The sequence below is a fragment of the Gobio gobio genome (genome assembly GCF_949357685.1).
Source record: "Gobio gobio genome assembly, chromosome: 20".
Classification (NCBI taxonomy): domain Eukaryota; kingdom Metazoa; phylum Chordata; class Actinopteri; order Cypriniformes; family Gobionidae; genus Gobio; species Gobio gobio.
The window spans coordinates 31,300,505-31,325,985 of NC_137113.1; the positions used below are offsets into that span (position 1 = coordinate 31,300,505).

General features: G+C 39.7%; 1 protein-coding gene across 4 annotated transcripts in view; it reads left to right on the forward strand.

Annotated features, from left to right (window-relative positions):
- Positions 1-25,481, forward strand: part of plxdc1 (plexin domain containing 1) — a 582,117-nt gene that overhangs the window by 533,290 nt on the left and 23,346 nt on the right. For all 4 annotated transcript variants that reach the window (XM_079846240.1, XM_079846241.1, XM_079846242.1 and 1 more), the window contains 2 exons: positions 23,538-23,661; positions 23,903-23,938. In XM_079846240.1, the coding sequence (XP_079702366.1) occupies positions 23,538-23,661; positions 23,903-23,938 (160 nt within the window). The remainder of the gene's footprint in view (positions 1-23,537; positions 23,662-23,902; positions 23,939-25,481) is intronic.

Sequence of the window (25,481 nt, forward strand, 5' to 3'; positions counted from 1 at the left end):
GGATGACACGCAGTCATGTGTGTAGAGAGAGTAGAGCAGGGGACTCAGGACACAACCCTGTGGGGCTCCTACGTTCAGGGTGATAGAGTTGGATGAGTACTGGCCTACTTTCACCACTTGAGGTCTGCCGGTAAGGAAATCATGAATCCAGATGCAAAGTGAAGAATTCAGGCCAAGGTCCATGAGTTTAGACGCTAGCTTTATGGGGACTATAGTATTGAAAGCTGAGCTATAGTCGATAAATAGCAGCCTTGCATAGTTCTTATTATTACTGTTAATGTGTGTGAGAGAAGAGTGCAGAATGTGAGAGATGGCATCATCCGTGGATCTGTTCGGGCGATAAGCAAACTGGAGGGGGTCCAGAGTATCCGGGATGGAGGAGCAGATGACGTTTTTAACCAGACCCTCAAAGACCTTCATGACTATAGATGTAAGGGCCACTGGACGATAGTCATTCTGACAAGAGGGTTTATTGTTCTTAGGCACAGGGATAATGACCGATTTTTTGAAGGAGGTGGGAACCACCGATGTAGCAAGAGACTCATTAAAGATAGATGTAAACAAACCAGCGAGCTGAACAGCGCAGGACCGCAGAATACGGCCAGAAATCCCATCAGGTCCAGCTGCTTTCCTGACGTTCACTCGCTTTAATGCCCTCCGAACCTCATCCTCAGACACGGTGATCATATGACTATCGCTGCTCTGACTGCTGCTTTCCAGCATGCTGATCGGCAGACTCGTGCTGCTTAGATTGTTTTCAAAGCGGCCGTAGAAAATGTTTAGCTTGTCAGCCAACGACGGATCTACGCTCACCTGTGCAGAGGATTTATTTCCGAAGGCACAGATGGTCCTAAGTCCTTGCCACATGCGTCGGGAGTCATTGAGCTGGAAATGTGACTCTATGCGTTCCCTGTATCTGTGTTTGGCAGCACTTACAGCGCGTCGGAGAGCATAGCACAATGCTTTGTACTCGCTCATGTTTCCCGACAGAAGACCGGCATTGTAAGTTTGTTTACTGCTGCACGGATTGATCTGTCCACCCATGGTTTCTGATTTGAGAAGGTCCTTATAGTTATAGTATCTGTAGCTTGATACTATATTATTATTCGATACAGTGGCTAAATTAACCTGATAACCTGCGTCAGGACGAGGGCGCACTGAAGCTTTCTTTGTTTAAATTAGCTCAAATTACTGTCAGATGTAAGTAATTACCATGACGAACTATACATCATTAAAAACATCTAAGACTCAAGCTTCAATTTTTTACCTCTGTTTTATTCTCAAAGTCTTATAGTGACCGTAATTTGTTCATATGTGTCAGGAGTTATGAATATGAAAACTGGCGTTGGTAACTTTTGATTGTAATATGAGCGTCAGCTGCTCTCATTCATAAAAAACTCGTCAGGAAGACGCAACAAAACAACAATCCTCAGGGCTTTTAGTTCAAAAGTGTGCAAATGTGGAGAAATATCAACAGATTCTCATATGTCTGTGTCAAATTTCTATACACAGAAGTATTATTTATTCAATCTTTCCCCAAAATGCACTCTAATGTGCTTTCAGTTCATACTAACAGCCTGAGGGCGCTCTATGCACATGTAGTCCATATATAGCACAGACGAGGAAGCAATGTACCATGTGATATTCCAGGAACTCCCTTACATAAACAAAGTTTCCAGAGATCGCTATAACATGCAGATAGACACGTTTGATGACAATAAACACACATTTGCGACGATTTATGGTTTGTCTGTGTTCTTTATGCCATGTTGGGTGTTTTCATAATAGATTATGTTTATAATGCAATGCTATTTGACATAGCTTTTATAATTATGCAGAATATTGTAAAATAATATATTTTCTGTCTGATTTTTTGATCCAAAGCCACATGAGATCACAGAAGGTTATCACACCTGAAAGTCCGCACCAAGGTCCGAAACGAAGTTCACGTTTTGATACATTTGATACTTTCGGTTAGTTTTGGTTTGGTTTCACATTGCAATTATGCGAGCGCACTAAAGAACTTTACGTGACACACTTGCGTCCACTCGTCATCATCTATGTGGGCTGCATCTTGACATTGATTGGTTTGTAAACGGACGTGTGTCTGACGTCAGCGTCTTTGACGCGATTATTGTCTGCTATAGACTATTTGCTTCTTATTTATTAAATCCATCTGATGAAACATTGATTAAAATGAAGATACAATTTATACAAAACGAAATTCACATTAAAGAAAGGTTCATAAGCAAAGTCATGCAAAATTTCGTTCAAAATCATTTCTGACCTTCTGTCTTCTGACATATTGCGCATCTTTTCACTTTTCATTATCAATGTAGCCTAGATTGAATTTAAAAATAACATTATAATATTTAAACATAAACAGGAACTTCCTGTAAATGGTCTGAAAGTACGAACCATACAGAAAATGCTTTCACACTAGAAACGAACCGAACCAGTTTGATCCGGACCGAGACTACCTCTTTTCGTCTGACCAAATTTCGTCTGTTTTGTCCGGCCCGTGGTACGGGGGAGGTTTCACACCTGTAATTTTGATTTGGACCAAACTGAAAAGTCAGAAAATCCAAAAAAAAAGGTAGGTGTGAAAACGCCCTTAAAACACTCGGCTTGTGATATAAAGTAACTTTAAGTTTGGAGTAAAAACATGGTTTTAATCTCATAAATTGTTTATGAATAATTTTGAGGGTAAATAGTAAAAATAGTAAAACTCACTGAAATGTTTCTATTTTCAACAAGGGCATTTCAGACAGTTTAGAAAGTGAAGTGAGAAGTTTGATCAAAGAAATTAGGTTTGAATAGAACTGTTTTAATATAGAGTTGTCAGTGATTACAATGAAGACAAAGGAATTATAATTAGAGCCATAACCAGGCTCAAAAGTTGTGAATATGTGCTGGGGAGACTGAAAAAGAATGGGGAAGTTTGCACCTCAAAACAATAGAGACAATAAACTGAATGGTAGCTCAGAAGATGGTAATAAACATCAGTTAACATTAGAGTCTTCTCAAAATAAAATCACATGACATGATCTTGAAAAACATTTCATAAAATTCTCATCTTCAGATTTTAAATATAACATGGTCAGACATGTGGCTTCAGCTGCAGTGAATTTCTAGAATGCTACAAGGCCAACTTCAATTTTATTTTCATAAAGATATTCAACAAAAATACATTTCTAATAACTTTACAAAAATGTGAAGCTTATTATAACAACTTTTCTCATTATGACAATAATAAATATTGACTTTGCAGTAAACTGCCTTGTGTCTGTTTTCAAATGAGACCATACTTTAGTGCAAAGGGTTCATGAACTGTATCTGTTTTAGTCCCTGTATGCCATTTCTTGGGATTTCTCAAAAGTGGGGTGCAGGGTTGTCTGGCTATCACTAGACCAAGCTCAATTTAAGATTGAACATTGGTCTGGGGAGTCTGCTCTGTATTTTCTACTGCACACGCGAGCATAAATGCGCATAAATTAAATGACTCTGTATGCAATTGGATAGTCCTTCAACCAATCAGACCACAAGAGGTGTGATAAACAAGCATAAATCAAATGACTCTGTACGCAATTGGATAGTCCTTCAACCAATCAGACCACAAGAGACGTGACCAACGGGCAACGACCCATCGCTTCTCTATCCGTCATCGTGATAATCCCTCCAATAGGGGGCCAGGTGGATAAGCCAGTCTGTGATTGGTTCCCGCAAAAGTGTAACAGAAGCAGTAGAAGTGAATGTACGGGTTTCCAGACTGAGTTGCCGGGCGAAATCAAATCACTGGCAGATCAGGCTGGGTTTACCCAGTTTAGGTGCAGGCTAACAGGTTAACCAATAATAAAGCTTCAACTTCTGATGTTTGTACACAGCACAGCAGTAATGACTTTATGAACTTCTTTACGTGTAAGAATGATAATATTAGGAAAAAAATTATAACCATGCAGCCATCTACTACAGTATCACATCAGACAGAGCATTGTAGTGCCACTGAGGAAAAATTACTCTCATTCACTTCTATAGGAGAAGAATAATTGGTTAAACTCCTTAAAGGTGCTCTAAGCATGATTTCCACCCCCAAATCATTCTGTCAGCAATTGGCTGGAGCATTGTTTGTTGTGCTTCATGGTCCAGCCTGCACCAGTTTGTTTTTGTTGCAGTTTGTGGAGCTTAGGCTGACTACAGAGACCACATTTTTTACAGTATGTTCAGGGGACAGGCAGCTAGCGGATAGCGAGGAGATGTTTGCTGTATGTGACAAAAAATATTTTGGCCTAAAAACGTGTGACATCGCTTAGAGCACCTTTAGATCATCTAAATCAACAACATGCATGCTCGACCCTATACCGACTAAGCTACTGAAAGAGATTCTTCCAGAGGTCATAGATCCTCTTCTTTTTTTTCTTTTTTTTATGCAAACAGACAAGTACAATATTTAAAAATGAGAAATTAGATGAAAATTACATAGACCAACAAAACATACATTATGGTCAGTACGATTTGGGTATATATGTGTGTGTGTATGTAACTGTAAGTGTAATTGGGTGTGGGAATGAAAAAATATTGGAATAAAGGAGCATGTAGGGAAGTACAACAGACGTAACCAGAGTAAGAATAATAATAATAATAATAATAATAATAATAATAATAATAATAATAATAATAATAATAATAATAATAATAATAATAATTTTAAATGACAATAATAATGATGATGAAGATAGTAATAGTATCCCCAAAAAATGGAAAATGGGGTATGAGGAAGGTGACAACAGCAAAAGTAATAGCAATATTAATAATAATAGTAATAATAATAATAATAACAACAATAATAATAATGATAAATCAAATTAATAAGAAATGATAAATAGTAATAATAGTATTAGCAGTAGTAGTAATGATAAACATATGAACAAATATACTAATTTCATCCAGAATGAGGGGGAGATTAAAGGATCAGGAAGAGGACAAAAAATTAAAATAAAATAATAGTAGAAATAATAATAATAATAATAATAATAATAATAATAATGGTAATATTGATACAGCCATTAATAGTAGTGATAATAGTAGAAGTTGTAATAGTAATGATAATAATAATAGTAATATTATTAATAACGCTAATATTGAAAGAGCCATTAATAATAAGGTATTATAAAGCTGCCTCTGATACCCCTCATGGCCATGGCACACGATAGACCCCTGCCAGCATCATATTGCAACGGGCTATCAAGGTGAGGTGCAGCGGGGCCCAGGGTCCCAAAATCCATACCCATCCCCAGCCGTCCCACACATGCCACGCTTACCCTGTCTTTGTTTTTTTTGTTGGTTTTTTTCTTCCTTTTTTTATTTTTTAAAAAAATGTTATGGCTACTTTCATTGTTATACTCATAATATGTTTATGTCGACTATTGTATAATGCATTAAAAAAAGCATGGCGTGTAGCATGGAACCAGCCCGGTGCAAAGCCCAGGCCGCCATACCCACGCCTCACTTACCCTATATGTGTACCTTTTTCTTTTAAACCTTGTTTTATGCTCCAAATGAATGTGTGTGTGCACCTCATCTAATATGTGAAGCATTAAAACAGCGAGACAAGTGCTGTGCCAGCCGGAGACAAGAAATTCCAGGCAGAAGTACAGGCTGGAGGGTGAAAACCCAAGGCCCTCTGCCCCACATCACACCCACCCCCAACTAATCAGAACTGCACATGGCTGGGACCAGTATGCCATAACCAACCAGGGTCCGGAAGCAGCGAAAAATTGAAAGAGAAATTTAAATTTAAATATAATTTTATAGGCATTTTATTTATATTTGATATTAGTCTGTGTTGCTACCTCTTCCTGACCCCCCTCCCCTCAATCATGTGTGATTATTGATGGTATATCATTGAGGATGGCTTCAGACAAAGAAGGTCAGTGGATTAATGACTGTTGGAAGTTAAAGAGATATGACCAAGAAGGGTGTAATTCTGAAGTATTATTTTGAGTGGAGGTAGTCAAGTTTTCCATGGAGATGTACTCTATTAGTACATTTTTCCAAGTTGTAATGTGTATGGAGTTCCTTGATTTCCAGTTCATGAGGATAGTTTTCTTGGCGATAGTTAAAGCCACTAGGAGTAACTGACTGTTTGTACTGTTTAAATTGATTATGGATATGTCACCTAATATACAGAGAGAGGGAGACAGCGGGATGTGACAACCCCCGAGGTTGGATAGTGAGTCAGTAACTTTTTCCCAGAATTTTTTAACTGAGGTGCAATGCCAAATAGTGTGTAAATAGGTGTCTGGGGTGTTTTGTGTGCAATGTGAGCATGTTTCTGAGGTAAAACCCATTTTAAATTATTTCTGTCCAGTTAGGTGGACTCTATGAAGTACTTTATACTGTATAAGTTGTAAATTGGCGTTTTTTTGTCATGAAGTAGATCTTTTTACAGATTTGTGTCCAGAAAGCGGCATTGGGAGCAATGGATAAGTCTGATTCCCATTTAGCATTGGGCAGGCTTAATGTGTTGTCTGATTTGGATATTATTTTAAATATTTTGGAGAGTAGTTTTTTTGGGGGGGAGGTTATATTAATTAGCTCTGAGATTGGAGGGGGAAGGTCTAGATTAATTGTCTGAGTGTCGATTTTTGATTGAATAGATGATTTGATTCGTAAATATTCCAAAAAGCAATTACTCCCAATGCCGTATTTCTGGACCAAGTGGGAAAATGGTGCCAAGTTGTTATTAAGGAGGATGTGTTGAAGTTGTGTGATGCCCTTATCTACCCATGTGCGTAAGTTGAGTGGCTTCTTGTTAACTATAAAATCTGGGTTATTCCAGATCGGGGTGTATTTTGATGGTGCAAGAGGGGTGTTTGTGATTTGATGAAATTTCCACCTGGCTGTCAGAGCTGCGGCTCTGTTGGTGTTTTAAAACAGTGATGCTTTTTGATTGTCTGATTATAGAAAGGTAATTCTGAAATGTTAATGTCTTTACCCCCAGTGGCCAGCAGCGCTAAGTGCCCGTTCTAGTGTCGGCTTGCATACGCCACTCCCGCCCTCTGGGCCGGATACGTGCGTCTATTCTGCTCCAGTTGTGTTTCCCGGAAGCGGCTAAACCTGTGAGTTCCTCCGTCACCCCTTCGTAATCAGACGTGGCGGCCGTCTGACACCAGGCCTGCACCCGTATGCTTGTGGAACGTGTGTGTAGGCTGGGTTCCATATGTTGCGGTCCCCTCACAGCTACCCCATATGTGTATTCTCCACGGTACCAGCTACCCTACTCGGCTAGCCCCGTGTCTTTCCCTCGACAGAGCTTCCTCTGTCGTCACTGGGTGTGTTCTTCCCCCCCTGGAACCAGGTTGGGTCCACTCCAGAGACTGCCATATGTTGCACTACCCTGTTAGGTTAGTCCTTATGTGTATTCCACCTCTCCTTCCATTGAAGGACGTGGCTCCGCAGCGTACTATCTCCCAAGATGGGCACGCTTTCCCAGTGTTATCCAATAGTCACACTGAGTGGGTCTTGCAGGAACAGCAGTGACTGTCCTTCCTGCCCGGAGCCCTGACTTCCACTCTAACATAGGAGTGGTCCAGCAAGCTCAGGCAGGACGCTGGAAGCGCCAGCATCCTGGCGTGTTGGTAGGGATCCCAATTCGTCGGTCAGTTCCGACAGTTTCGGACAGTTTCCTGAAGGAGGGAACGGAGACGTACGTCCCGTCGCCAGGTGCTGTGCTTCAGCTGAAGGCCGAGTCACTTATCTCGGCTCCTCAGTTGAAAAGCAATGATGCGGTATTCCACTTCCGTATTTATACCCGCGCTGCGGGGCGGTGCGTGGAATGTGTGAACCGCACGCCAATGTCCATTGGCTCGTTTTAATCACTCGAAGTAGGTCGGTCTCTGGAAACAGATCCCAATTTGTCGGTTAGTTCCGACGTACGTCTCCGTTCCCTCCTTCAGGGAATGAGGGTTACATACGTAACCGAGACGTTTCTTCTGTTGGGTTATTTATGTTAATGTCTTCTAGTTGTTTAATTTTTTGTTTCAATTCTACTTGTTGATCCTTTTCTTTCCTTTTTTTGTAAAAGGAGAATGAAATTATTTTTCCTCTTAGTACGGCTTTCCTTGTTTCCCAAAGAAGAGATGGAGAAACTTCCGGGGAGTCATTCATCTCTAGAAAGCATGCCCACTCTCCTTTCAAATAACTCTCAAAATCATGATCTTTCAGAAGAGAAAATCGCCATCTGGTAATGGGTTTATGTTGACTAGTTGTGTTCCACTTTAATGTTACCGGGGCATGATCACTAATGACTATTGGATGGATCTTCGATTCAGAAATATTTGATGTGATAGAATTACTGGTAAGAAAGAAGTCAATGCTGGAATATGAGTGGTGTACTGGAGAGAAAAATTAGTATTCTTTACTGTTAGGATGCCGCCAACTATCGCCAAGACCAAAATCACTCATGAACTGTTTTATGGTTTCTGCAGATTTCCAAATGCGTTTATTGCCAAAACTATTACATCTATCTATTGTTGGATCTAGAACTGTATTGCTATCACCTGCAATTATGACTGGACAATTAGAGAAATTTGAAATTGAAGAAAAAAAGGTCTGGAAAAAGGATGGGTCATCTGTGTTTGGGCCATATAAGTTGCCAATTGTGACTGGGCTATTATTAATTTAGATGTTTTTGATAATGAAACGTCCTTCAGGGTCTGTAATGGTGGTATTATGAACAAAAGAGATTTTTTTATTTATTAGAATGCATACTCCTCTTTGTTTTGTGTTGTAGTGAGCTGAGAATAAATGACTGTAATTTGATTATTTAATTTTGTTATAATCCGATTCTGATAGATGTGTTTCTTGCAGGAGACATATGTCAGCTTGTAGTTTATTTAAATGATTAAATTTGAAAAGTTTGACCTTCTTTGTCTGAGAAACAAATCCACGAACGTTCCAGGTTACAAAAGTGATAGATGACATGTTTTAGTGAAAAAATAGACATAAATGTATATTAATGTGTGGGCCTGTTAGTACTGTATATGTGTACATGTGAGTGTATATATTTGAGCGGGTGTAGTAGTGTATGTGTGTGTGTGCATAATAATGCAATGTTGTTGGCAGACTAACAAAAATACAGAAACACAACTGAAAGAATATACATAGCAGAACAGACACAACAAAACAAAACAGAAACCATTAAATACAGACATATGGAACATGGGAAGGGGGACACGAGACCTAGGTGCAAAAGTAGGACCACTTCTAATAGATTAACGAAAGAGGTATCGAGTGTATTTAGTTCAGTTTATGATTAACGATGGCAGTTATTGACTCAGGAATGGAGGTGAAGTGTTCAGAAAAGCACGGGAGTAATGTCCTTATCGCGTTATACAGTACTTGTCCACCTATGTATAATTTATCCACTGTAATGACTGCCTTTTTCCCTTAATTTATTTTCTGTTTTCGGATTGGGAAGAATTGTTTCCGGCGTTCGAGAATGTCCTTTGGATATTGTTCATTGAGTCCATAGTTTGTGCCTTTGAGTTGTCTGCCTTGCCTCTGAACCAGTTCTTTGTGTTTATAGTGTTCAAAATTCAAATGCTTACCTCAGTGCAGCACAGTGGTTTGGGTGATGTGGTTGGTGTTGTACTTGGGCTGAAAGGTGAATCGGGACGAGGTCTCTTGGAGTTTGGAGTGGGGTTACCTTTACTTTTTTTGTTGTGATCCGGTTTGTCCCTGTTCATGGTGCAGCAGAATGTGTTGTAGTGCACGTCGATATATTCTTCAAGATGATCCAGGTTGTATAATATTATAATCCGGTTTTGAAACGGAGAAAAAAAGATGAAATGAGAGAAGTGTGGAACGGGGGAAAACGAGAGAAAACAAAAATGTTGTAGGTATTTCAGCTGGAGTTGTTTACAATCTAGCTGACGAGCGCCGTCATCTTAGATCTCGCACCGGGTCTCGTGAGGTTTCGTGTTACTCAGCCATAGGTCCGCCTCCACCTGCCAAACACGCGCCGTGTTCCTTTTGTATTTTTTATATATATATCCTCTTCTTAATATCATTAATTAATCCTTGACATTAGAATATGTACAGAAAACTTTTAAGTTGGCTATTATTAAAACACTTATTAAAAAAACGCAACTTGATCCTAGAGAATTAGTCAATTACAGGCCAATCTCAAATCTACCCTTTCTGTCAAAAATACTTGAAAAGGCAGTGTCCTCACAATTATGCTCCTTTTTAGAAAGAAATGGTATCTGTGAGGATTTCCAGTCAGGATTTAGACCGTATCATAGTACTGAGACTGCTCTCATCAGAGTTACAAATGATTTACTCTTATCATCCAATCGTGTTTGTATCTCTCTATTAGTGTTACTCGATCTTAGCGCTGCATTTGATAATATCGACCACAACATTATTTTGAATAGACTCAAAAATTATGTTGGCATAGGTGGAATTGCATTTGCATGGTTTAAATCATACTTATCTTTGACAGAGAGGCTGCAGATCACGCATTATGTTTGTATCTTTATTTTGCAAAAAGCAAAAAATTTTGTTTTTATTGTGACTGTAAACAAAAAAATAGAAACTTAACAGATCATAATGATGTATAACACTTGCCTGAATGATAAAAAATGACATTTTTTATGAGTTATTTGAGTCTCTTTGGCACTGATAAGCAAAAAAGCAAGCCGATCACGCCGGCTCAGTATGGATCACAAGTTCAGTATGGAGTACCGCAGGGCTCAGTGCTAGGACCGTTCCTTTTCACCCTGTACATGCTACCACTGGGAGATATCATTAGGAAGCATGGCATTCGTTTTCATTGTTATGCTGACGATACTCAGCTCTATATTTCTTCACACCCTGACGAAACTTACCAATTCACAAGATTAATGGAATGCATAGCTGATATAAAAAATCGGATGACTAGTAATTTCCTGCAACTTAATTCAGGAAAAAAAAAAAATATTATTGGACAAAAAAACCTCCACAAGTAGTAACCTAGAATACTGTCTAACACTTGATGGCCGCTCTGTCAAGTCCTCATCGTCAGTTAGGAACCTGGGTGTGCTCTTTGATACCAATCTTTCATTTGAAAGACACGTTTCTAGCATCTGTAAAACTGCATTCTACCATCTTAAAAATATATCTAAATTACAGCATATGCTTTCAATGCAAAATGCTGAACAGTTAGTTAATGCGTTCATGACCTCAAGGCTAGATTATTGTAATGCTGTACTGGGTGGTTGCCCTGCTTGCTTAATAAACAAACTCTAGCTGGTCCAAAACGCAGCAGCTCGAGTTCCCTTTCGTTCAGTCACTCCGAGTAACGTCAGGGACTGACGAATGGGGGTTTCACTTAGAAGCCAATCATCTTCGAGATCTTAGAAAACGCCCAATGGCAGTGCCAATGCCATGGGCATGCGGAATTTGCATTCGTAACTTCGCCCCACCGCGTGGGTATATAAGGAAGTACACTGGCAATATCGCATTATGTTTCTGCTTCGGAGCCAAGAGCATCTCTTCACTCCTGTAAGCCTGAATTCTGAAGTCCTCTCTTCAGTCTCCAAGACGAGCGATTCTCCAGAGTGTTGGTGTGTGGTATTAAGAACACCGACGATCATTCTTTGGGCCACGCCCCCCCTCTCGCACACCGCTACCCGCGAGTGCCTGGACTGAAGCGGCGTCTCTGTCGCCGCGTTCGTTTCGTTCACACTCCAGATAGCAGCGAGATGTTGATCGCCACATCTCAAGGTGGGCTAGAGTCCTTTGGGGATGACAATTCGGCTGTGCTCCGCCTTCGGTGTGCCAGCGCTGCTCTGATCCGACCTAGAGTTGACAGCCATGTTATCTCGGGCAGCCGCGAGCCTCGGGCGGGTGTGGAACTCCGCCCTGTCACGAGCGCTCACGGTTGGGCGATTGGTTTTTGGGGGCGGCACCTGACAGCTGTTGGGCCCCGCCCCCAATGCCTTTTCGCTCCCGAGGTGCATGAGGAGATCATGCGGTCCTGGAAGTCCCTGTGCTTCCCGTGACCGTTTGGTGGCCTCCTCCGCCTTCTCTGCCCTCGATGGGGCCGCGGCCAAGGGTACACTGGGGTCCCCCCACTGTTGAACACTCTGTTGCGCACTATGGTGTCCGTGGAGGGCTTCTCCGTGACGTGGCTATCCTAAGCGCCCTCCCAAAGCCTGTTGGCTCGTCTACTTCGGTGGCGAGGTCCGGCAGAGCTAAGGGGCAGGCCGCTGCCCCTTTGCACATGCATGAGGTTAGAGCCGACTCAGGGCTCTTCAATGAGCTGTGTGCCACCACTGATCCCGCCCTCCAGGCGGTGAAGGTGACCACACGCTCCCTGGGTCGGGCGATGTCCACAGCTGTGGTCCGGGAGAAACAACTGGCCTTACCTGGTGATGTGGGGGAGGTTGAGCGAGCCCACCTCCTCAACTCGCCCATACTCGGATTGACCTCTTCGGCGGCGCGGCCGAGAACTGCACCCAACAGTTCTCGGCCGCCCAAAAGCAGACTGAGGCTGTAACACGTACTCATGACCCCATCTCTGAGCCCCCAGAGACCGGTGACGGCAGTGTGCGCCGCCCCCGGGCCGCGCCGCTCTCGTCCCTCTCTCTCACCAGCCTCCTCTCAGAGCAGACCCCAGTGGAACGTGCGCCCTTCCCTGGTCTCCTCTGTCAGGACGCAGCTGCTGACTGTGCCTCCACACTGGGACGCTACGCCTCCCACGTCTAGGCCAGTCACGCTGCCTCGCTGACCCACCCGGTGTACATCTGTGGTACAGAGACCTAGTGCTAAGCCCGTCTGGGCCTTCAGGTCAACTGGGAGAAAAGCAAACTCTGCCCCGTGCAGAGGATCTCTTTTCTCGGTATGGTTTTCGACTCGGTCGCCATGTGCGCGCAGCTTACCAGCGAGTGCGCGCAGTCACTGCTGACTTGCCTCCTTTAAATTGAGAGCAAGAGTGTGGTTCCACTGAAATTATTTCAGAGGCTCCTAGGGCATATGGCATCTGCAGCCACGGTAGCACTGGCTTCGCGATCGAGTCCCGAGATAGGCATGGCAGTCGGGCACGCTCTGGGTCCCAGTGACTTGGGCCTGCCTTCAGACTCTCACCCCGTGGTCAAACCTCAGCTTTCTACGGGCAGGTGTTCATACCAGACGCTGGGGGAAAAGCGTCTCAAAATTCTGGCCAGTTGATAATACCTAGAATATCAAAATCAACTGCAGGCGGTCGATCCTTTTCCTATTTAGCACCTAAACTCTGGAACAGTCTTCCTAGCATTGTTCAGGAAGCCTACACAATCTAGACTAAAAACACATCTCTTTACTATGACATGCACATAAAAAAATTTTTTTCAATTAAATGATTGTTAGGCTGCATTAGCTAGATCAGCCGGAACCGGGAACACTTCCCATAACACCTGATGTACATGTTATATCATAAAAAGAATGACATCTACGCTAATGTTAGTCTCTCAGTTTATCCCGAAATTTACTGCAGTCTGTTACATGCACTGCATGAAAAGTGGGATTTTCGACCCCGTAAACGCCTGTAGACTCCCGGAAATCTCCCTAATTTCTCCCAGTTTTCGTCAATTTAGAGGCAGCGAACGTCGCGTTCGTCTGTGCCACAAATTGTCGTAAACGAACCATGACGTAGGTGGAGAGCCCCCCGCTGAGAGACCGTGCGGAGGTGCGACACCTCTAATTTGCATATGAATAGCAGCGAAACCAGAGAGTCAACGGCCAGACTTGAATTTACTCACTCAGTATTGGCTGAAGCCACTACATTTAAACAAGAAAAATCCCTCGTGATTGGTTGGCAGATCACTGCAAACCAATCATTATTGGTCACCCTGGCTCATTATAAATGTAAACCCCAATAATAATAATAAATATATAATTTATGTGGTCATAATTTATGTTTTATAGTAATGTTATTGTGCTATGAACTACACTATTCATACCATCAAGGAATATATGGGAAAATTTGCCCGGACCGTGCCGTTTATTCAAAGAAAGAGCTTATAAACACACAGCTGTTTATTCAAAGAAAGAGCTTTATTGTCAAACACACAAATATGTACAGTGCAGCAGTAATGTCTCTTATGTTGTCCTCCAAAAACGTCAAAAAGAAGCGCCCAAAACATTCGGGAAACAGAGGCGTATATGGCGGTGGCCGCACAATCCATCCAGACACCCCGTCAACAATGCCGTCTTCCTCATCAGATATGAGTTCAATGGTCGTGCACTTCCAGTCCATCTCATCCTCACCCAGCACACTCTCGCTTCCAGCAACTGTAATACAATCCATAAAGACAATAAGCAACCTGAAAAATACTCACATTGACAAAAAACGGATCTAATATAATAAATCTTACCCTTTTTCTTCTTGATCGACTCCGAGCTAAACTTTGCAGTTTCCGCCTGCTATGTAAGTTCAGGTTGTTTGTATCTGAAGCTCCGGCGTGTCGATTCATAATACGTCTTACAGGCAGCTGGAAAACAATTACATGAGACTGGTATTAATAAAAACAGTCACGGTAAAATTAAACAAGGAATGAGAAAAACATTTAAGTGTTATACTTACACACTAATTTCGTCGTGATCAGCGGTTAAATCTGGACTCGCGGAAATCGTTCCAAGCAGATAAGAGGTCACGGCTTCGTTATGGGGCGAGGATAGTCTGTGTAAACAAAATGTGCAGTTTTAAGCTCAGATCTATTAACGCATCCATTTCCTTATACAGCTGAATAAAAGCATATTCTTTAAATCGTAACGTTACCTTACCCATGCTGTGGTTCATAGCGCCTGCAGTTTGCCTCAGAGTTGTGAAGACGAAGACAGCCTCCTGAAAATGAGTCCAAAAAGTTGGTCGCGTCCATGCAGAGATTGAGTTGAAGACGGCGTCCTGTCATTGTTGATCACGAAAAAGGAAAGCAGCAAAAAACATAGGAAATGTAAAAAAAAAAAAAAAAAAGTTTTAAGCTCGTCTTCTACGCGTCATGGCCATGACCTCGACCTTGCACGTCATTGGACTATGGAACGCGCCCGGGGCCAAATCTCTTTATACGAAACGTGTGACTTATGACCGTGTCAACACGCCCTGTTTTCCGCATCAACGCAGCATTTTTTTATGTGTTTCTTTTGCATGTGTAGACAAGCACATTCTGGTCGTGTAACAGGCATACACACACAGTTGACGCACAGTTTTAACATGTTAAGAAGACACATTTGAACGTGTTTCTTAACGCGCACATTCTGTACATGTCGAAGTGTAATTTTTTTTTTTTTAAAGCAGACTTACCTTTAGATGTAGCCTAGGCTACATACATATTAATATAAGATATTAATTAATTGCTTAACTGACTACTGTGCTAGAGTAAAGTAGCCTAATGTTACAATGAATATTAAGTAAATGCTTAATATTATACAATTATTATAATTTATCTATATGGGTTATTGTTTGTTTTTAAAGTTAGGCTATATATAATTTCTAAAAGTATATTTAGGCTAATTTACACAGCACATATTTATAACTGAAAACACACACACACACACAACTTTATTCACTTTCACATAATAATGTTTTTGTAATTTGGTGTTTAGTTTGTTGTATAGTTTGTTTATACTGTTCTGTCTCTGTTTTGTTTCCAGGAACATCTCATGAGTGCTATAATAAAATGACTTCATTATATTTAAAATATGTTTTGATATTCATTTTATTTATATTATTAATATTTTATTTACCCATAAACGTGTCTTTATGAAGCCATAAGTTATAGAGACAAGAATAACTTTTGCCACTTAAATGCCACATTAATTTACTGAGGACCCATACAGCCAATGATCATGTGTAAAAACACTTATACATAAATTGATCACTTAGAAATCAAAATTAAGGTTTGAGAAAGAAAGAATATGCATACAACAAAATATATTGTTTCATAGCAGCTTCAGTAACAAGTTCAAAACAAATTCTGCTGTAAACCGGCTCTAACAAGCCAATATAGTGTCAATATTCAGCTCAAGTGACTTCAGTGTTGATTCAGTTCAGTTGATTTCAGTTCAACTGTAAAATTCCTCAGTTGTGCATATTTGTGTGTAGTTAGATATATGCAAAAACAACATTTTTGGAAGAGTTAAATTAGTTTTGCACAAAGTGTTGCTTTTGCAAGCGATGTCTGATGTTTTGCATGTTGTGTGTTTTGTGTGTAGAGTTACAAGAAATGGAGCCATATTTTCAGAAATTGTGTGTAAGCAATTAGATAAAACTGTAAATGAATCCAGTTTATTTTAGTTCAGGACTCATAGTCCAGGTGTTAGTAATCTGTGCTTAATCTTTGTTCCAGGCAACCATTTTTTAACTCACGATTAACTAGATTAAGGCCTACTCTTGGCATAATTTAAACCCTGTCCAGGAAACCACCTCTTGAAAATCTGCATTGATAATTCATAAAATGTGGTGTGAGCTCAATTTAAATGACAATTACAGAAAAACACAATCTGACTTAACTATTAACACACAAACTTGTACTTTTCACATTTATGATTAATAGCCATTTAGAAATCATTCACAGTGCAGGGTGGAAAAATTAATTTTGGTATGTAAACTGTATGCTTTACTTGATTTATTTGTGTGCTTTGGTTCATTGTCTTGTTGCATCACATAACCTCTCTAAAGGTTGAAGACATGAACTGCTGTCCTGTATTATTTTTTTTTTTTTTACATAACATTGGTTATTGCTAATGACATACAGTGTAATTAATCTACACTGTGAGCCCGGACAAGTTGAATCTACGGCAGTTTTCGGGTCATGAGGGGACAACTGCCAAGCAAGGCCCACGTCAATTTCCGACAATTTACGGCAGTTTTCGGTGTTGCCTGCAAATTGCCGTGCACAGTGGTAAACCTGAAGTTCCATGGCAATCTACAGTGCCACATACTGACGAAAATCCCACTTTTCATGCAGTGATGTCTAGTCTGTTTTGCTTTGTCTTTGAGTTTGTTCCTTTGTTCGGTTTCCCCGCCACTCTCTCATCATTGTCATTATGAGTTAATTCTGTTCAGCTCTGTCTTGTTAATTACCTTGTTTGCCTCTGTGTATTTAGTCCTCTGTTTCCCCTCAGAGTTGGTCCGTCGTACGTTCATGTATACCAGAGTGTTCCCTGTGAGTTTTTGTCTTTAAAGTTCCTGTTCCAAGTTCTCCTTTGCCTTCGTGAGTTTTGAGTTACACCAGTTTTGTAACACAGTCAGCCAGATCCGAGCCGAATCCAGATCAGATGGTGGACCTGCGCCCAGGTTTCCCCGCCGTGTCAATTAGACTCCCCCTGAAATTGCCTCATCGACACGGCATCCTCAATAAACCCCTCTCCGGCGTGATGACCCCGATCTTTCGAATATTCCTATTTAATAATTGTTTAATCGACACGTCATCCTCAATAAACCTGTCTCCGGCGTGATGACTCCGATCTTTCGAATATTTCTATTTAATAATTGTTTAATCGACATGTCATCCTCAATAAACCCGTCTCCGGCGTGATGACTCCAATCTTTCGAATATTCCGATCTAATATGACCTCTCACCTGTAAAATTGCCAGAATAATAATCATACACTGTTTGTTAATTGGCCAAAAAATATTGCGAAATGATGCTGTTTCCATTAACTGATGTTATGCGACTAAAACAGATTTTTTTTCATCTCATGATAAGTAATTCCAAAAATTATGCTACGAATGTTGTTAGGTTAATGTATATCCCAGCCACTGCATGCTATTATTTTTAATGGAAGGAGACGTGTGTGTTATCCAAGCATTGATGGCAGGGAAAGCACCTTGTACTTGAGCGGCACATATGAGGTGTTTCTGGTTGTTTCTCTCTCTTATCTGCTTCAAGGTCTTGATAAATTGTGGCATTTTCTATTCTATTGTTTTTATTAGTTTAATAAAGAACTCTGTCTCGTCTTCTGTCCAAACATACCGTGCCATCTGTAAATAATGATCGACTTTTACGTGCGCCAGGTGTGATGCATTGCTGCCGCATACAGAGAAGAGCGAAATGTTTGAATTTGGATGGTGGTAACTCAAAGTTTTTTTTTTAACACTTCGTTATTTTGGCTTGGAATTTTGTTTGTTGGAAATATAAACTTTTTGAGTTTAGAAATGCTTTTGAAATGAAAATCTTTGCGTTTAATAAATGGACTGCATTTATATAGCGCTTTTAACAGAACCATGGCCATCCAAAGCGTTTTAGATCTTGCCTCACATTCACCCATTCATACACCGATGGCGGTGTCAGCCATGCAGTCTGCTTTTTGAAAGTCTTTCTTTAAAATTTATTTTGTTCTGTATTAATTGTATTTTAATTTTGATAAATTTTTAATCAACTATTTGGCTGTATATTTAATAAATAAGAAGCAAACCAAGCCAAGTCAAGTCAAGTCAACTTTATTTATATAGCGCTTTTAACAATGTAGATTGTTTCAAAGCAGCTTTACACTGTTAAACAGGAAAATAATGCAGCATAATTGTATTCAGCTGTATAGCCATTCTGGAAAAACGCTGATGTCATCAGTTCATTTCAATTATCATACAGTGACAGTGTGGGCTTTAGATCAATAATTCGATCAGTAATTTAGTTTAAATGGTTAATTTAGTTTATTAATTAGATTTATTTCGAAGTTTAGTTGAAAAATTGAGTGTCCCCAACTGAGCACGCCAAGCCAGAGGCAACAGTGGCAAGGAAACCAAAACCCCATTAGGTGACCTAATGGAGAAAAATAAACCTTGGGAGAAACCAGGCTCAGTCGGGGTGCCAGTTCTCCTCTGGCCAATTAACAAACAGCGTATTATTATTGTTATTCTGGCAGCTTTACAGCTCGGAGGTCATAATAGATCAGAATATTCGAGGGACCGGGGGCAACATGCTGGAGACGGGTTTATTGAGGATGATGTTGATTAAATAATTATTAAAGTGCAATATTCGAATGATCGGAGGCAACACGCTGGAGACGGGTTTATTGAGGATGACATATCGCTTTAAGTATTATTTAATTGTAATATTCGAACAATCTGAGTCAACACGCCGGAGACGGGTTTATTGAGATGCCGTGTCGATGAGGCAGTTGCAGGGGGAGTCTAATCACGGTCTCTGCAGACACTTCGGGGTCCTGTCTTGGTCTTCTCTGGGCGCAGGTCCACCATCTGAACTGGATATGGCCCGGATCCAGCTGACTGCAGTAAACCTCGAGATAAAACAGAGAGACTATCATTAGCGTAGATGCCATTCTTCTGATGATGTAACGAGTACATCAGGTGTTATGGGAAGTGTTCCCGGTTCCGGCTGACCTAGTTAATGCAGCCTAACAATCATTTAATTGAAAAAGTGTTTTATGTGTAAGCCACAGTAAAGAGATGTGTTTTTAGTCTAGATTTAAACTGACAGAGTGTGTCTGCTTCCTGAACAGTGTTAGGAAGACTGTTCCAGAGTTTTGGAGCTAAGTAGGAAAAGGATCGACCGCCTGCAGTTGATTTGGATATTCTCGGTATTATCAACTGGCCAGAATTTTGAGACCGCAGTAGACGTGATGGAGTATAATATGTTAAGAGCTCGCTCAAGTATTGGGGAGCTAAACCATTTAGTGCTTTGTAAGTAATAAGTAAGATTTTAAAATGTATGCGATGTTTAATAGGCAGCCAGTGCAGTGTTGACAGAACTGGGCTAATATGGTCATACTTCCTGGTTCTAGTAAGAACTCGAGCTGCTGCGTTTTGGACCAGGTGGAGTTTATTTATTAAGCGAGCAGGGCAACCACCCAGTAGAGCATTACAATAATCTAACCTTGAGGTCATGAACGCATTAACTAACTGTTCAGCATTTTGCATTGAGAGCATGTGCCGTAATTTAGATATATTTTTAAGATGGTAGAAAGCAGTTTTACAGATGCTAGAAACGTGGCTTTCAAACGAAAGATTGGTATCAAAGAGCACACCCAGGTTCCTCACTGACGACGAGGACTTGACAGAACAGCCATCAAGTGTTAGACAGTATTCTAGGTTACTACTTGTGGAGCTTTTTTGTCCAATAATTAAAAATTCAGTTTTTTCTGAATTGAGTTGCTGGAAATTACCGGTCATCCAATGTTTTATATCAGCTATGCATTCCGTTAATCTTGTGAATTGGTAAGTTTCTTCAGGGCGTGAAGAAATATAGAGCTGAGTATCGTCAGCATAACAATGAAAACTAACGCCATGCTTCCTGATGATATCTCCCAGTGGTAGCATGTACAGGGTGAAGAGTAGCGGTCCTAGCACTGAGCCTTGTGGTACTCCATACTGAACTTGCGATCGGTGTGACATATCTTCATTTACTACTACAAACTGATAACGGTCGCATAGGTATGATTTAAACCATGATAATGCAATTCCACTAATACCTACATAATTTTCGAGTCTATTCAAAAGAATGTTGTGGTCGATAGTATCAAATGCAGCGCTAAGATCGAGTAACACTAATAGAGAGATACAGCCACGATCGGATGATAAGAGTAAATCATTTGTAACTCTGATGAGAGCAGACTCAGTGCTATGATACGGTCTAAATCCTGACTGGAAATCCTCACAGATACCATTTCTTTCTAAAAAGGAACATAATTGTGAAGACACTGCCTTTTCAAGTATTTTTGACAGAAAGGGTAGATTTGAGATTGGTCTATAATTGACTAAATCTGTAGGATCAAGTTGCGTTTTTTTAATAAGTGGTTTAATAATAGCCAACTTAAAAGTTTTCGGTACATATCCTAATGACAAAGATGAATTAATGATATTAAGAAGAGGGTCTATGACCTCTGGTAGCATCTCTTTTAATAGCCTAGTCGGTATAGGGTCGAGCATACATGTTGTCGATTTTGATGATTTAACGAGTTTAGCCAATTCTTCTTCTCCTATAGCAGTGAATGAGTGTAATTTTTCCTCAGTGACACTACAATGCTCTGTCTGATGTGATGCTGTAGTAGACGGCTGCATGGTTAAATTTTTTTTACTAATATTATCAATCTTACATGTGAAGAAGTTCATAAAAAAAAAAACATTCAGGGGGAGGGATTGCACAGCAGAGGAGGAGACAATCTAAGCAAAAGAATGCAAATGTTGTATAGGTAAAAAGGGACACACCCCAAACATCACAGTGTCATCAGTCCTAATTCAATCAGCATAACAGTGTCATTCAAATGCATAGATGCTAATCCAATCACTCTGACTGTATTGCTCTAAGCTTGGCTTGCTAAATGGTCAGGAAGTGCATAAAAACAAAAGACTAATGTCTCAAACACCTAGGCTGTACCTCAAACTGTAAAACACTATGTATTTCAAACATATACTTACATTTGTAATCTCACAGTACAGACAACAGTACAGGCAATATTCATACCATTCTTTAGTGTTTCAGCAAAAGGAAATATGAAAGGAATAAAATATAATATAAAAATGAAAGACCAATCCATATTTCATCTCTGGAAGCCGGGCTAAGTAAGCAACCACTGTTACTGCATTCCTGTCAGGTTAGGGGTGTGTGATGCCTCCAAAATCCAAACACATAACTGAAATCAAGTGTTTAGCGATACATCACACATCCCTAGGACAGACCCTCAGTCACCACTCAGAGACCAAATACAAACTTTAGAAAACATTAAGAAAGAAACAAATAATCAGTGGTTCGCTCGTTTTAAGCAAATTCCTAACCGGAAAGAATTGGGATTAGAAGGAAAGAACGAGGATAAATATTGATTAAGGCTTTGATTATGAATTTAATTTGTATATATTAGGGATGCCACAATTCTCAATATAATATTGAACCGTTCGGTACGGCATTCACGGTTCAATACGCGCTTGTGAATTGCGTTTTTTTCGGTTTCGCATTTAATTAATTATTTTTCTACAAATTCTATAATTTGCCTCCATCCCAATATACTGAACAACACGACATACATTCACATCACACGTTAGTGGTAGAGTTATACTCACGGAACACTATAGTTATTCACAATCACGAAAGTTCATTATTTGCATGCGTTTTAAAGCCTTGCCGGTTTCATTCGTGTGCGCGGTTTTAACGTGCGCTTTTCAGAGCGCGCGCACTAAAAGCCTGTCAAACACGTGATTACTGGACTAAGTATTCGTCTTACTGCGCTAATACTGTCAAATACACACAAGGTTAACATAAACACAGTCGGTTATGTCTAAAGTAAAAGTAAAATCGCAATCGTGTCTGTATATTAGATGCACTCAGGTCTTAAATTGACAACAGGGCAGTGAACACGCGATCCTTAAAGGGACAGTTCACCTATAAAATGATGTAATTATTTACTCACTCTAATATTGTTTCAAACCTGTATTCGTTTCTCAATGACAGAATTTTCATTTTTGAGTGAAATATCCCTTTAATGTTAATACAACAACAAAAGACAAAGAGAAAATCACTCACTGCTCTTGACTGAAAAACTAATACAGTAGCTAAGAATCAATGTATATTTTATAGTGAAGTCTATGTAGTGTTTTATTTTTACATTCATTCATTCAATTTCATACTTAAATGCTGCTGTACAGCTCTGAGCTGCCAGTGTAAATCTTTATATATATTTATTATATATTATCCAATACACTAGGAATGTGTACAAGGGTTTTTTAAGTAAAGTTTTAAGTTTAAGTAAGGTTTTTCAATTCTTTTAAGTAAAATAAAGAAAGAGTATTGCAATAAAAAAAGTCTTTTTTCTCCTTAACCTCTTGCTGTTCCTGTCGCCTAAGAATAGAATAACAAAATGTAAGTAACAAGCCATCAGAACCAAACCGAAAACCGTGGTTAAAATCGAGGTATGTATTGAACCGTGGACTAACTGTATTGTTGCATCCCTAATATATATATATATATATATATATATATATATATATATATATATATATATATATATATATATATATATATATATATATATATATATATATATATATATATATATATACATTTATCCTCCTTCTTTCCTTCTAATCCCAATATATATATAAGCGGCAGTGGATTTCAGAATCCAATCTTTCACTAGACATGCACTAAAACATGATAACAACATCATGCTATCAGAATTCTAAAACATGGTGGAAAGCAGATGATGTAAAAGTTAGGCTTTCCTGTAGCTCAAACAGTAGAGCATGATGCTAGCAACGCCAAGGTCATGGGTTTGATTCCCAGGGAAAGCAAGAACTGACCAAATGTAAAATGTGTAATTTGAATGCAATGTAAGTCGCTTTGGATAAAAGTGTCTGCCAAATGCATAAATGTAAATGTAAAAGTTAATATAAATACTCCAATATTTCATGATTTACTTCATGTGGCAATTATGGTGGCTACATGGCCAATGTCAGTATCATGAGAGTGAATATGCCATTAACAAGTGAATGCTATTTTTTTTTACATGTGCTTGTATTAAAAAAAATAATAATAACGATATGAGTTGGTATGTTCTTGTCTAAGGCAAAAGGCACATGTGACGATTATTCTCAGGGAGGCCCAGAGAGTTCAATCAGCGCTTTTAGTTCTTCACTGCCATCGACAACTCCTTCCCATGCAGCTCAACCCGCCAGTCCTGTGACTGAAGGCAAGTATGTCCATGACATACATAAGAATCATGATACATAACCCATCACACACATAACTACAGCATTTTTTTTACAGACTTAGGATTAATTTGCATGATTTTTAAGGTCTTACAGCTAGAAAAGTAATGTATGTCATTGTTTTTGTGTGCATTTGCATGTGGAGCTTAAAAACTCTTTTGTTGTCCTTCATGGTCTTGTGCTTGCATTGCTTTGTACAACGACAGTCTCTTTCCTCCACAGATGACACCAAACGTCTCTTTCACCATCATGGCAATGGTGAGTTGGTTAATTGCTTTGTTTCATGGCTGTTATAATCGTTCATGATGAGAAAATTTCAGCACTTTTTTGAGTCTAAAAATCAAGTGGAAAGAGTTTAACATGATCATAGTTTGCATTGAGTTTGCAGCTCAGTTTGTTTATTTCATTTATATTAAATATTATAATTGTGATAGTAATTCACAGCTCAACTGACTCTACTGTGGACCACAATCCAATCCATTCTTGAATTAGACATACTTTTCTTACACCACTGGCACTATTATTATTATTATTATTATTATTATTATTATTATTATTATTATTATTCGTTTAAATTAGGAAAAAATTGGTCTAAACAGAATAAGTATGAGTGTAAAAAATAAGATCAAAGTGGTTCCTGAAAAAGAGATAAGACATCCCTCCATCCAAGACACAAACACACTACGGGGTATTCCAGAAAGCAAGGCTAACTTACCATCACTTATACTTTGAATAGAACTCTTGGTTGATTAACCTAAACCTTGCATACTCAAGGTGTACAGGATCCAGAACCGCAGTCTGGAGTAAGTTCAGTCAACAGACATTCCTTAACCGAGTACAGAATCCAGGAGTCACCATGGAAACGAATGCTAAGAAGAAGCACACAATACTTCTTCTTTCTTCTTCTTTTGTTTAATCACGATTTACATTCTTAGTACATATCGCCACCTACTGGGAGGTTTTGTTATCTTTTTTAATGTTATCTTTTAATCTTTCATTAATCAGTTTTTTTATTTTTTATTAAAGTGAACAAGAATTATATGATTTGGTTAATGCTAAATATATAAATAAGAGATGAATTGACCTAAAAAACAGTCTGTGCTTTCAAAGATAATATGGCTGTACAAGTTTTAAGCCTAGCCATTTTACTTCCACATTTGTTGAGATGTATGCGTTTTATTATAGAAATACATTATATAGAAAATGTCCCATCACAATAATGGAGCTTAGAGGAGTGGACGCCTCTAATAGAATAACTCTCTATAGCGAGAGGAGGTATAACAATGCTCAAGAGAAGTAACCAAGGAGGCTCACAGAGAGCCTAGCAACTTAGACCCAGGCTGAGCTCAGAGGACGGAGGCCTTATGATAACTACTTTTAGTTATATAACATAACGAGAGAGAGAGAGAGAGAGAGAGAGAGAGAGAGAGAGAGAGAGAGAGAGAGAGAGAGAGAGAGAGAGAGAGAGAGAGGGGAGGCCTAGCTACATCCAACGTCTGTCAGGGAGGCCTAAAGAAGGCCTAACAACTTGACAGTAATATAACAAATGGAGCTAAGGGGGAGCGAACAAACAATGGTTAAAAGTACTCCCAACCTTGGAGGAGGCCTAACTATGTTCTATACTCAGAGAGCCAAGCAAACTTTTATCAAAAGGGCAGCTGAGGAGGCTCAAGAGAGCCTAACAACTTAGAATTGTTACCCCATCAAGCACACATCAAGGATGCACATAGTGCACCTACAAACTTGATGCTTCCCCAGTCGGAGCACTGAGGAGCAGTTTCTATAAAAGCAGTAGCCAAGG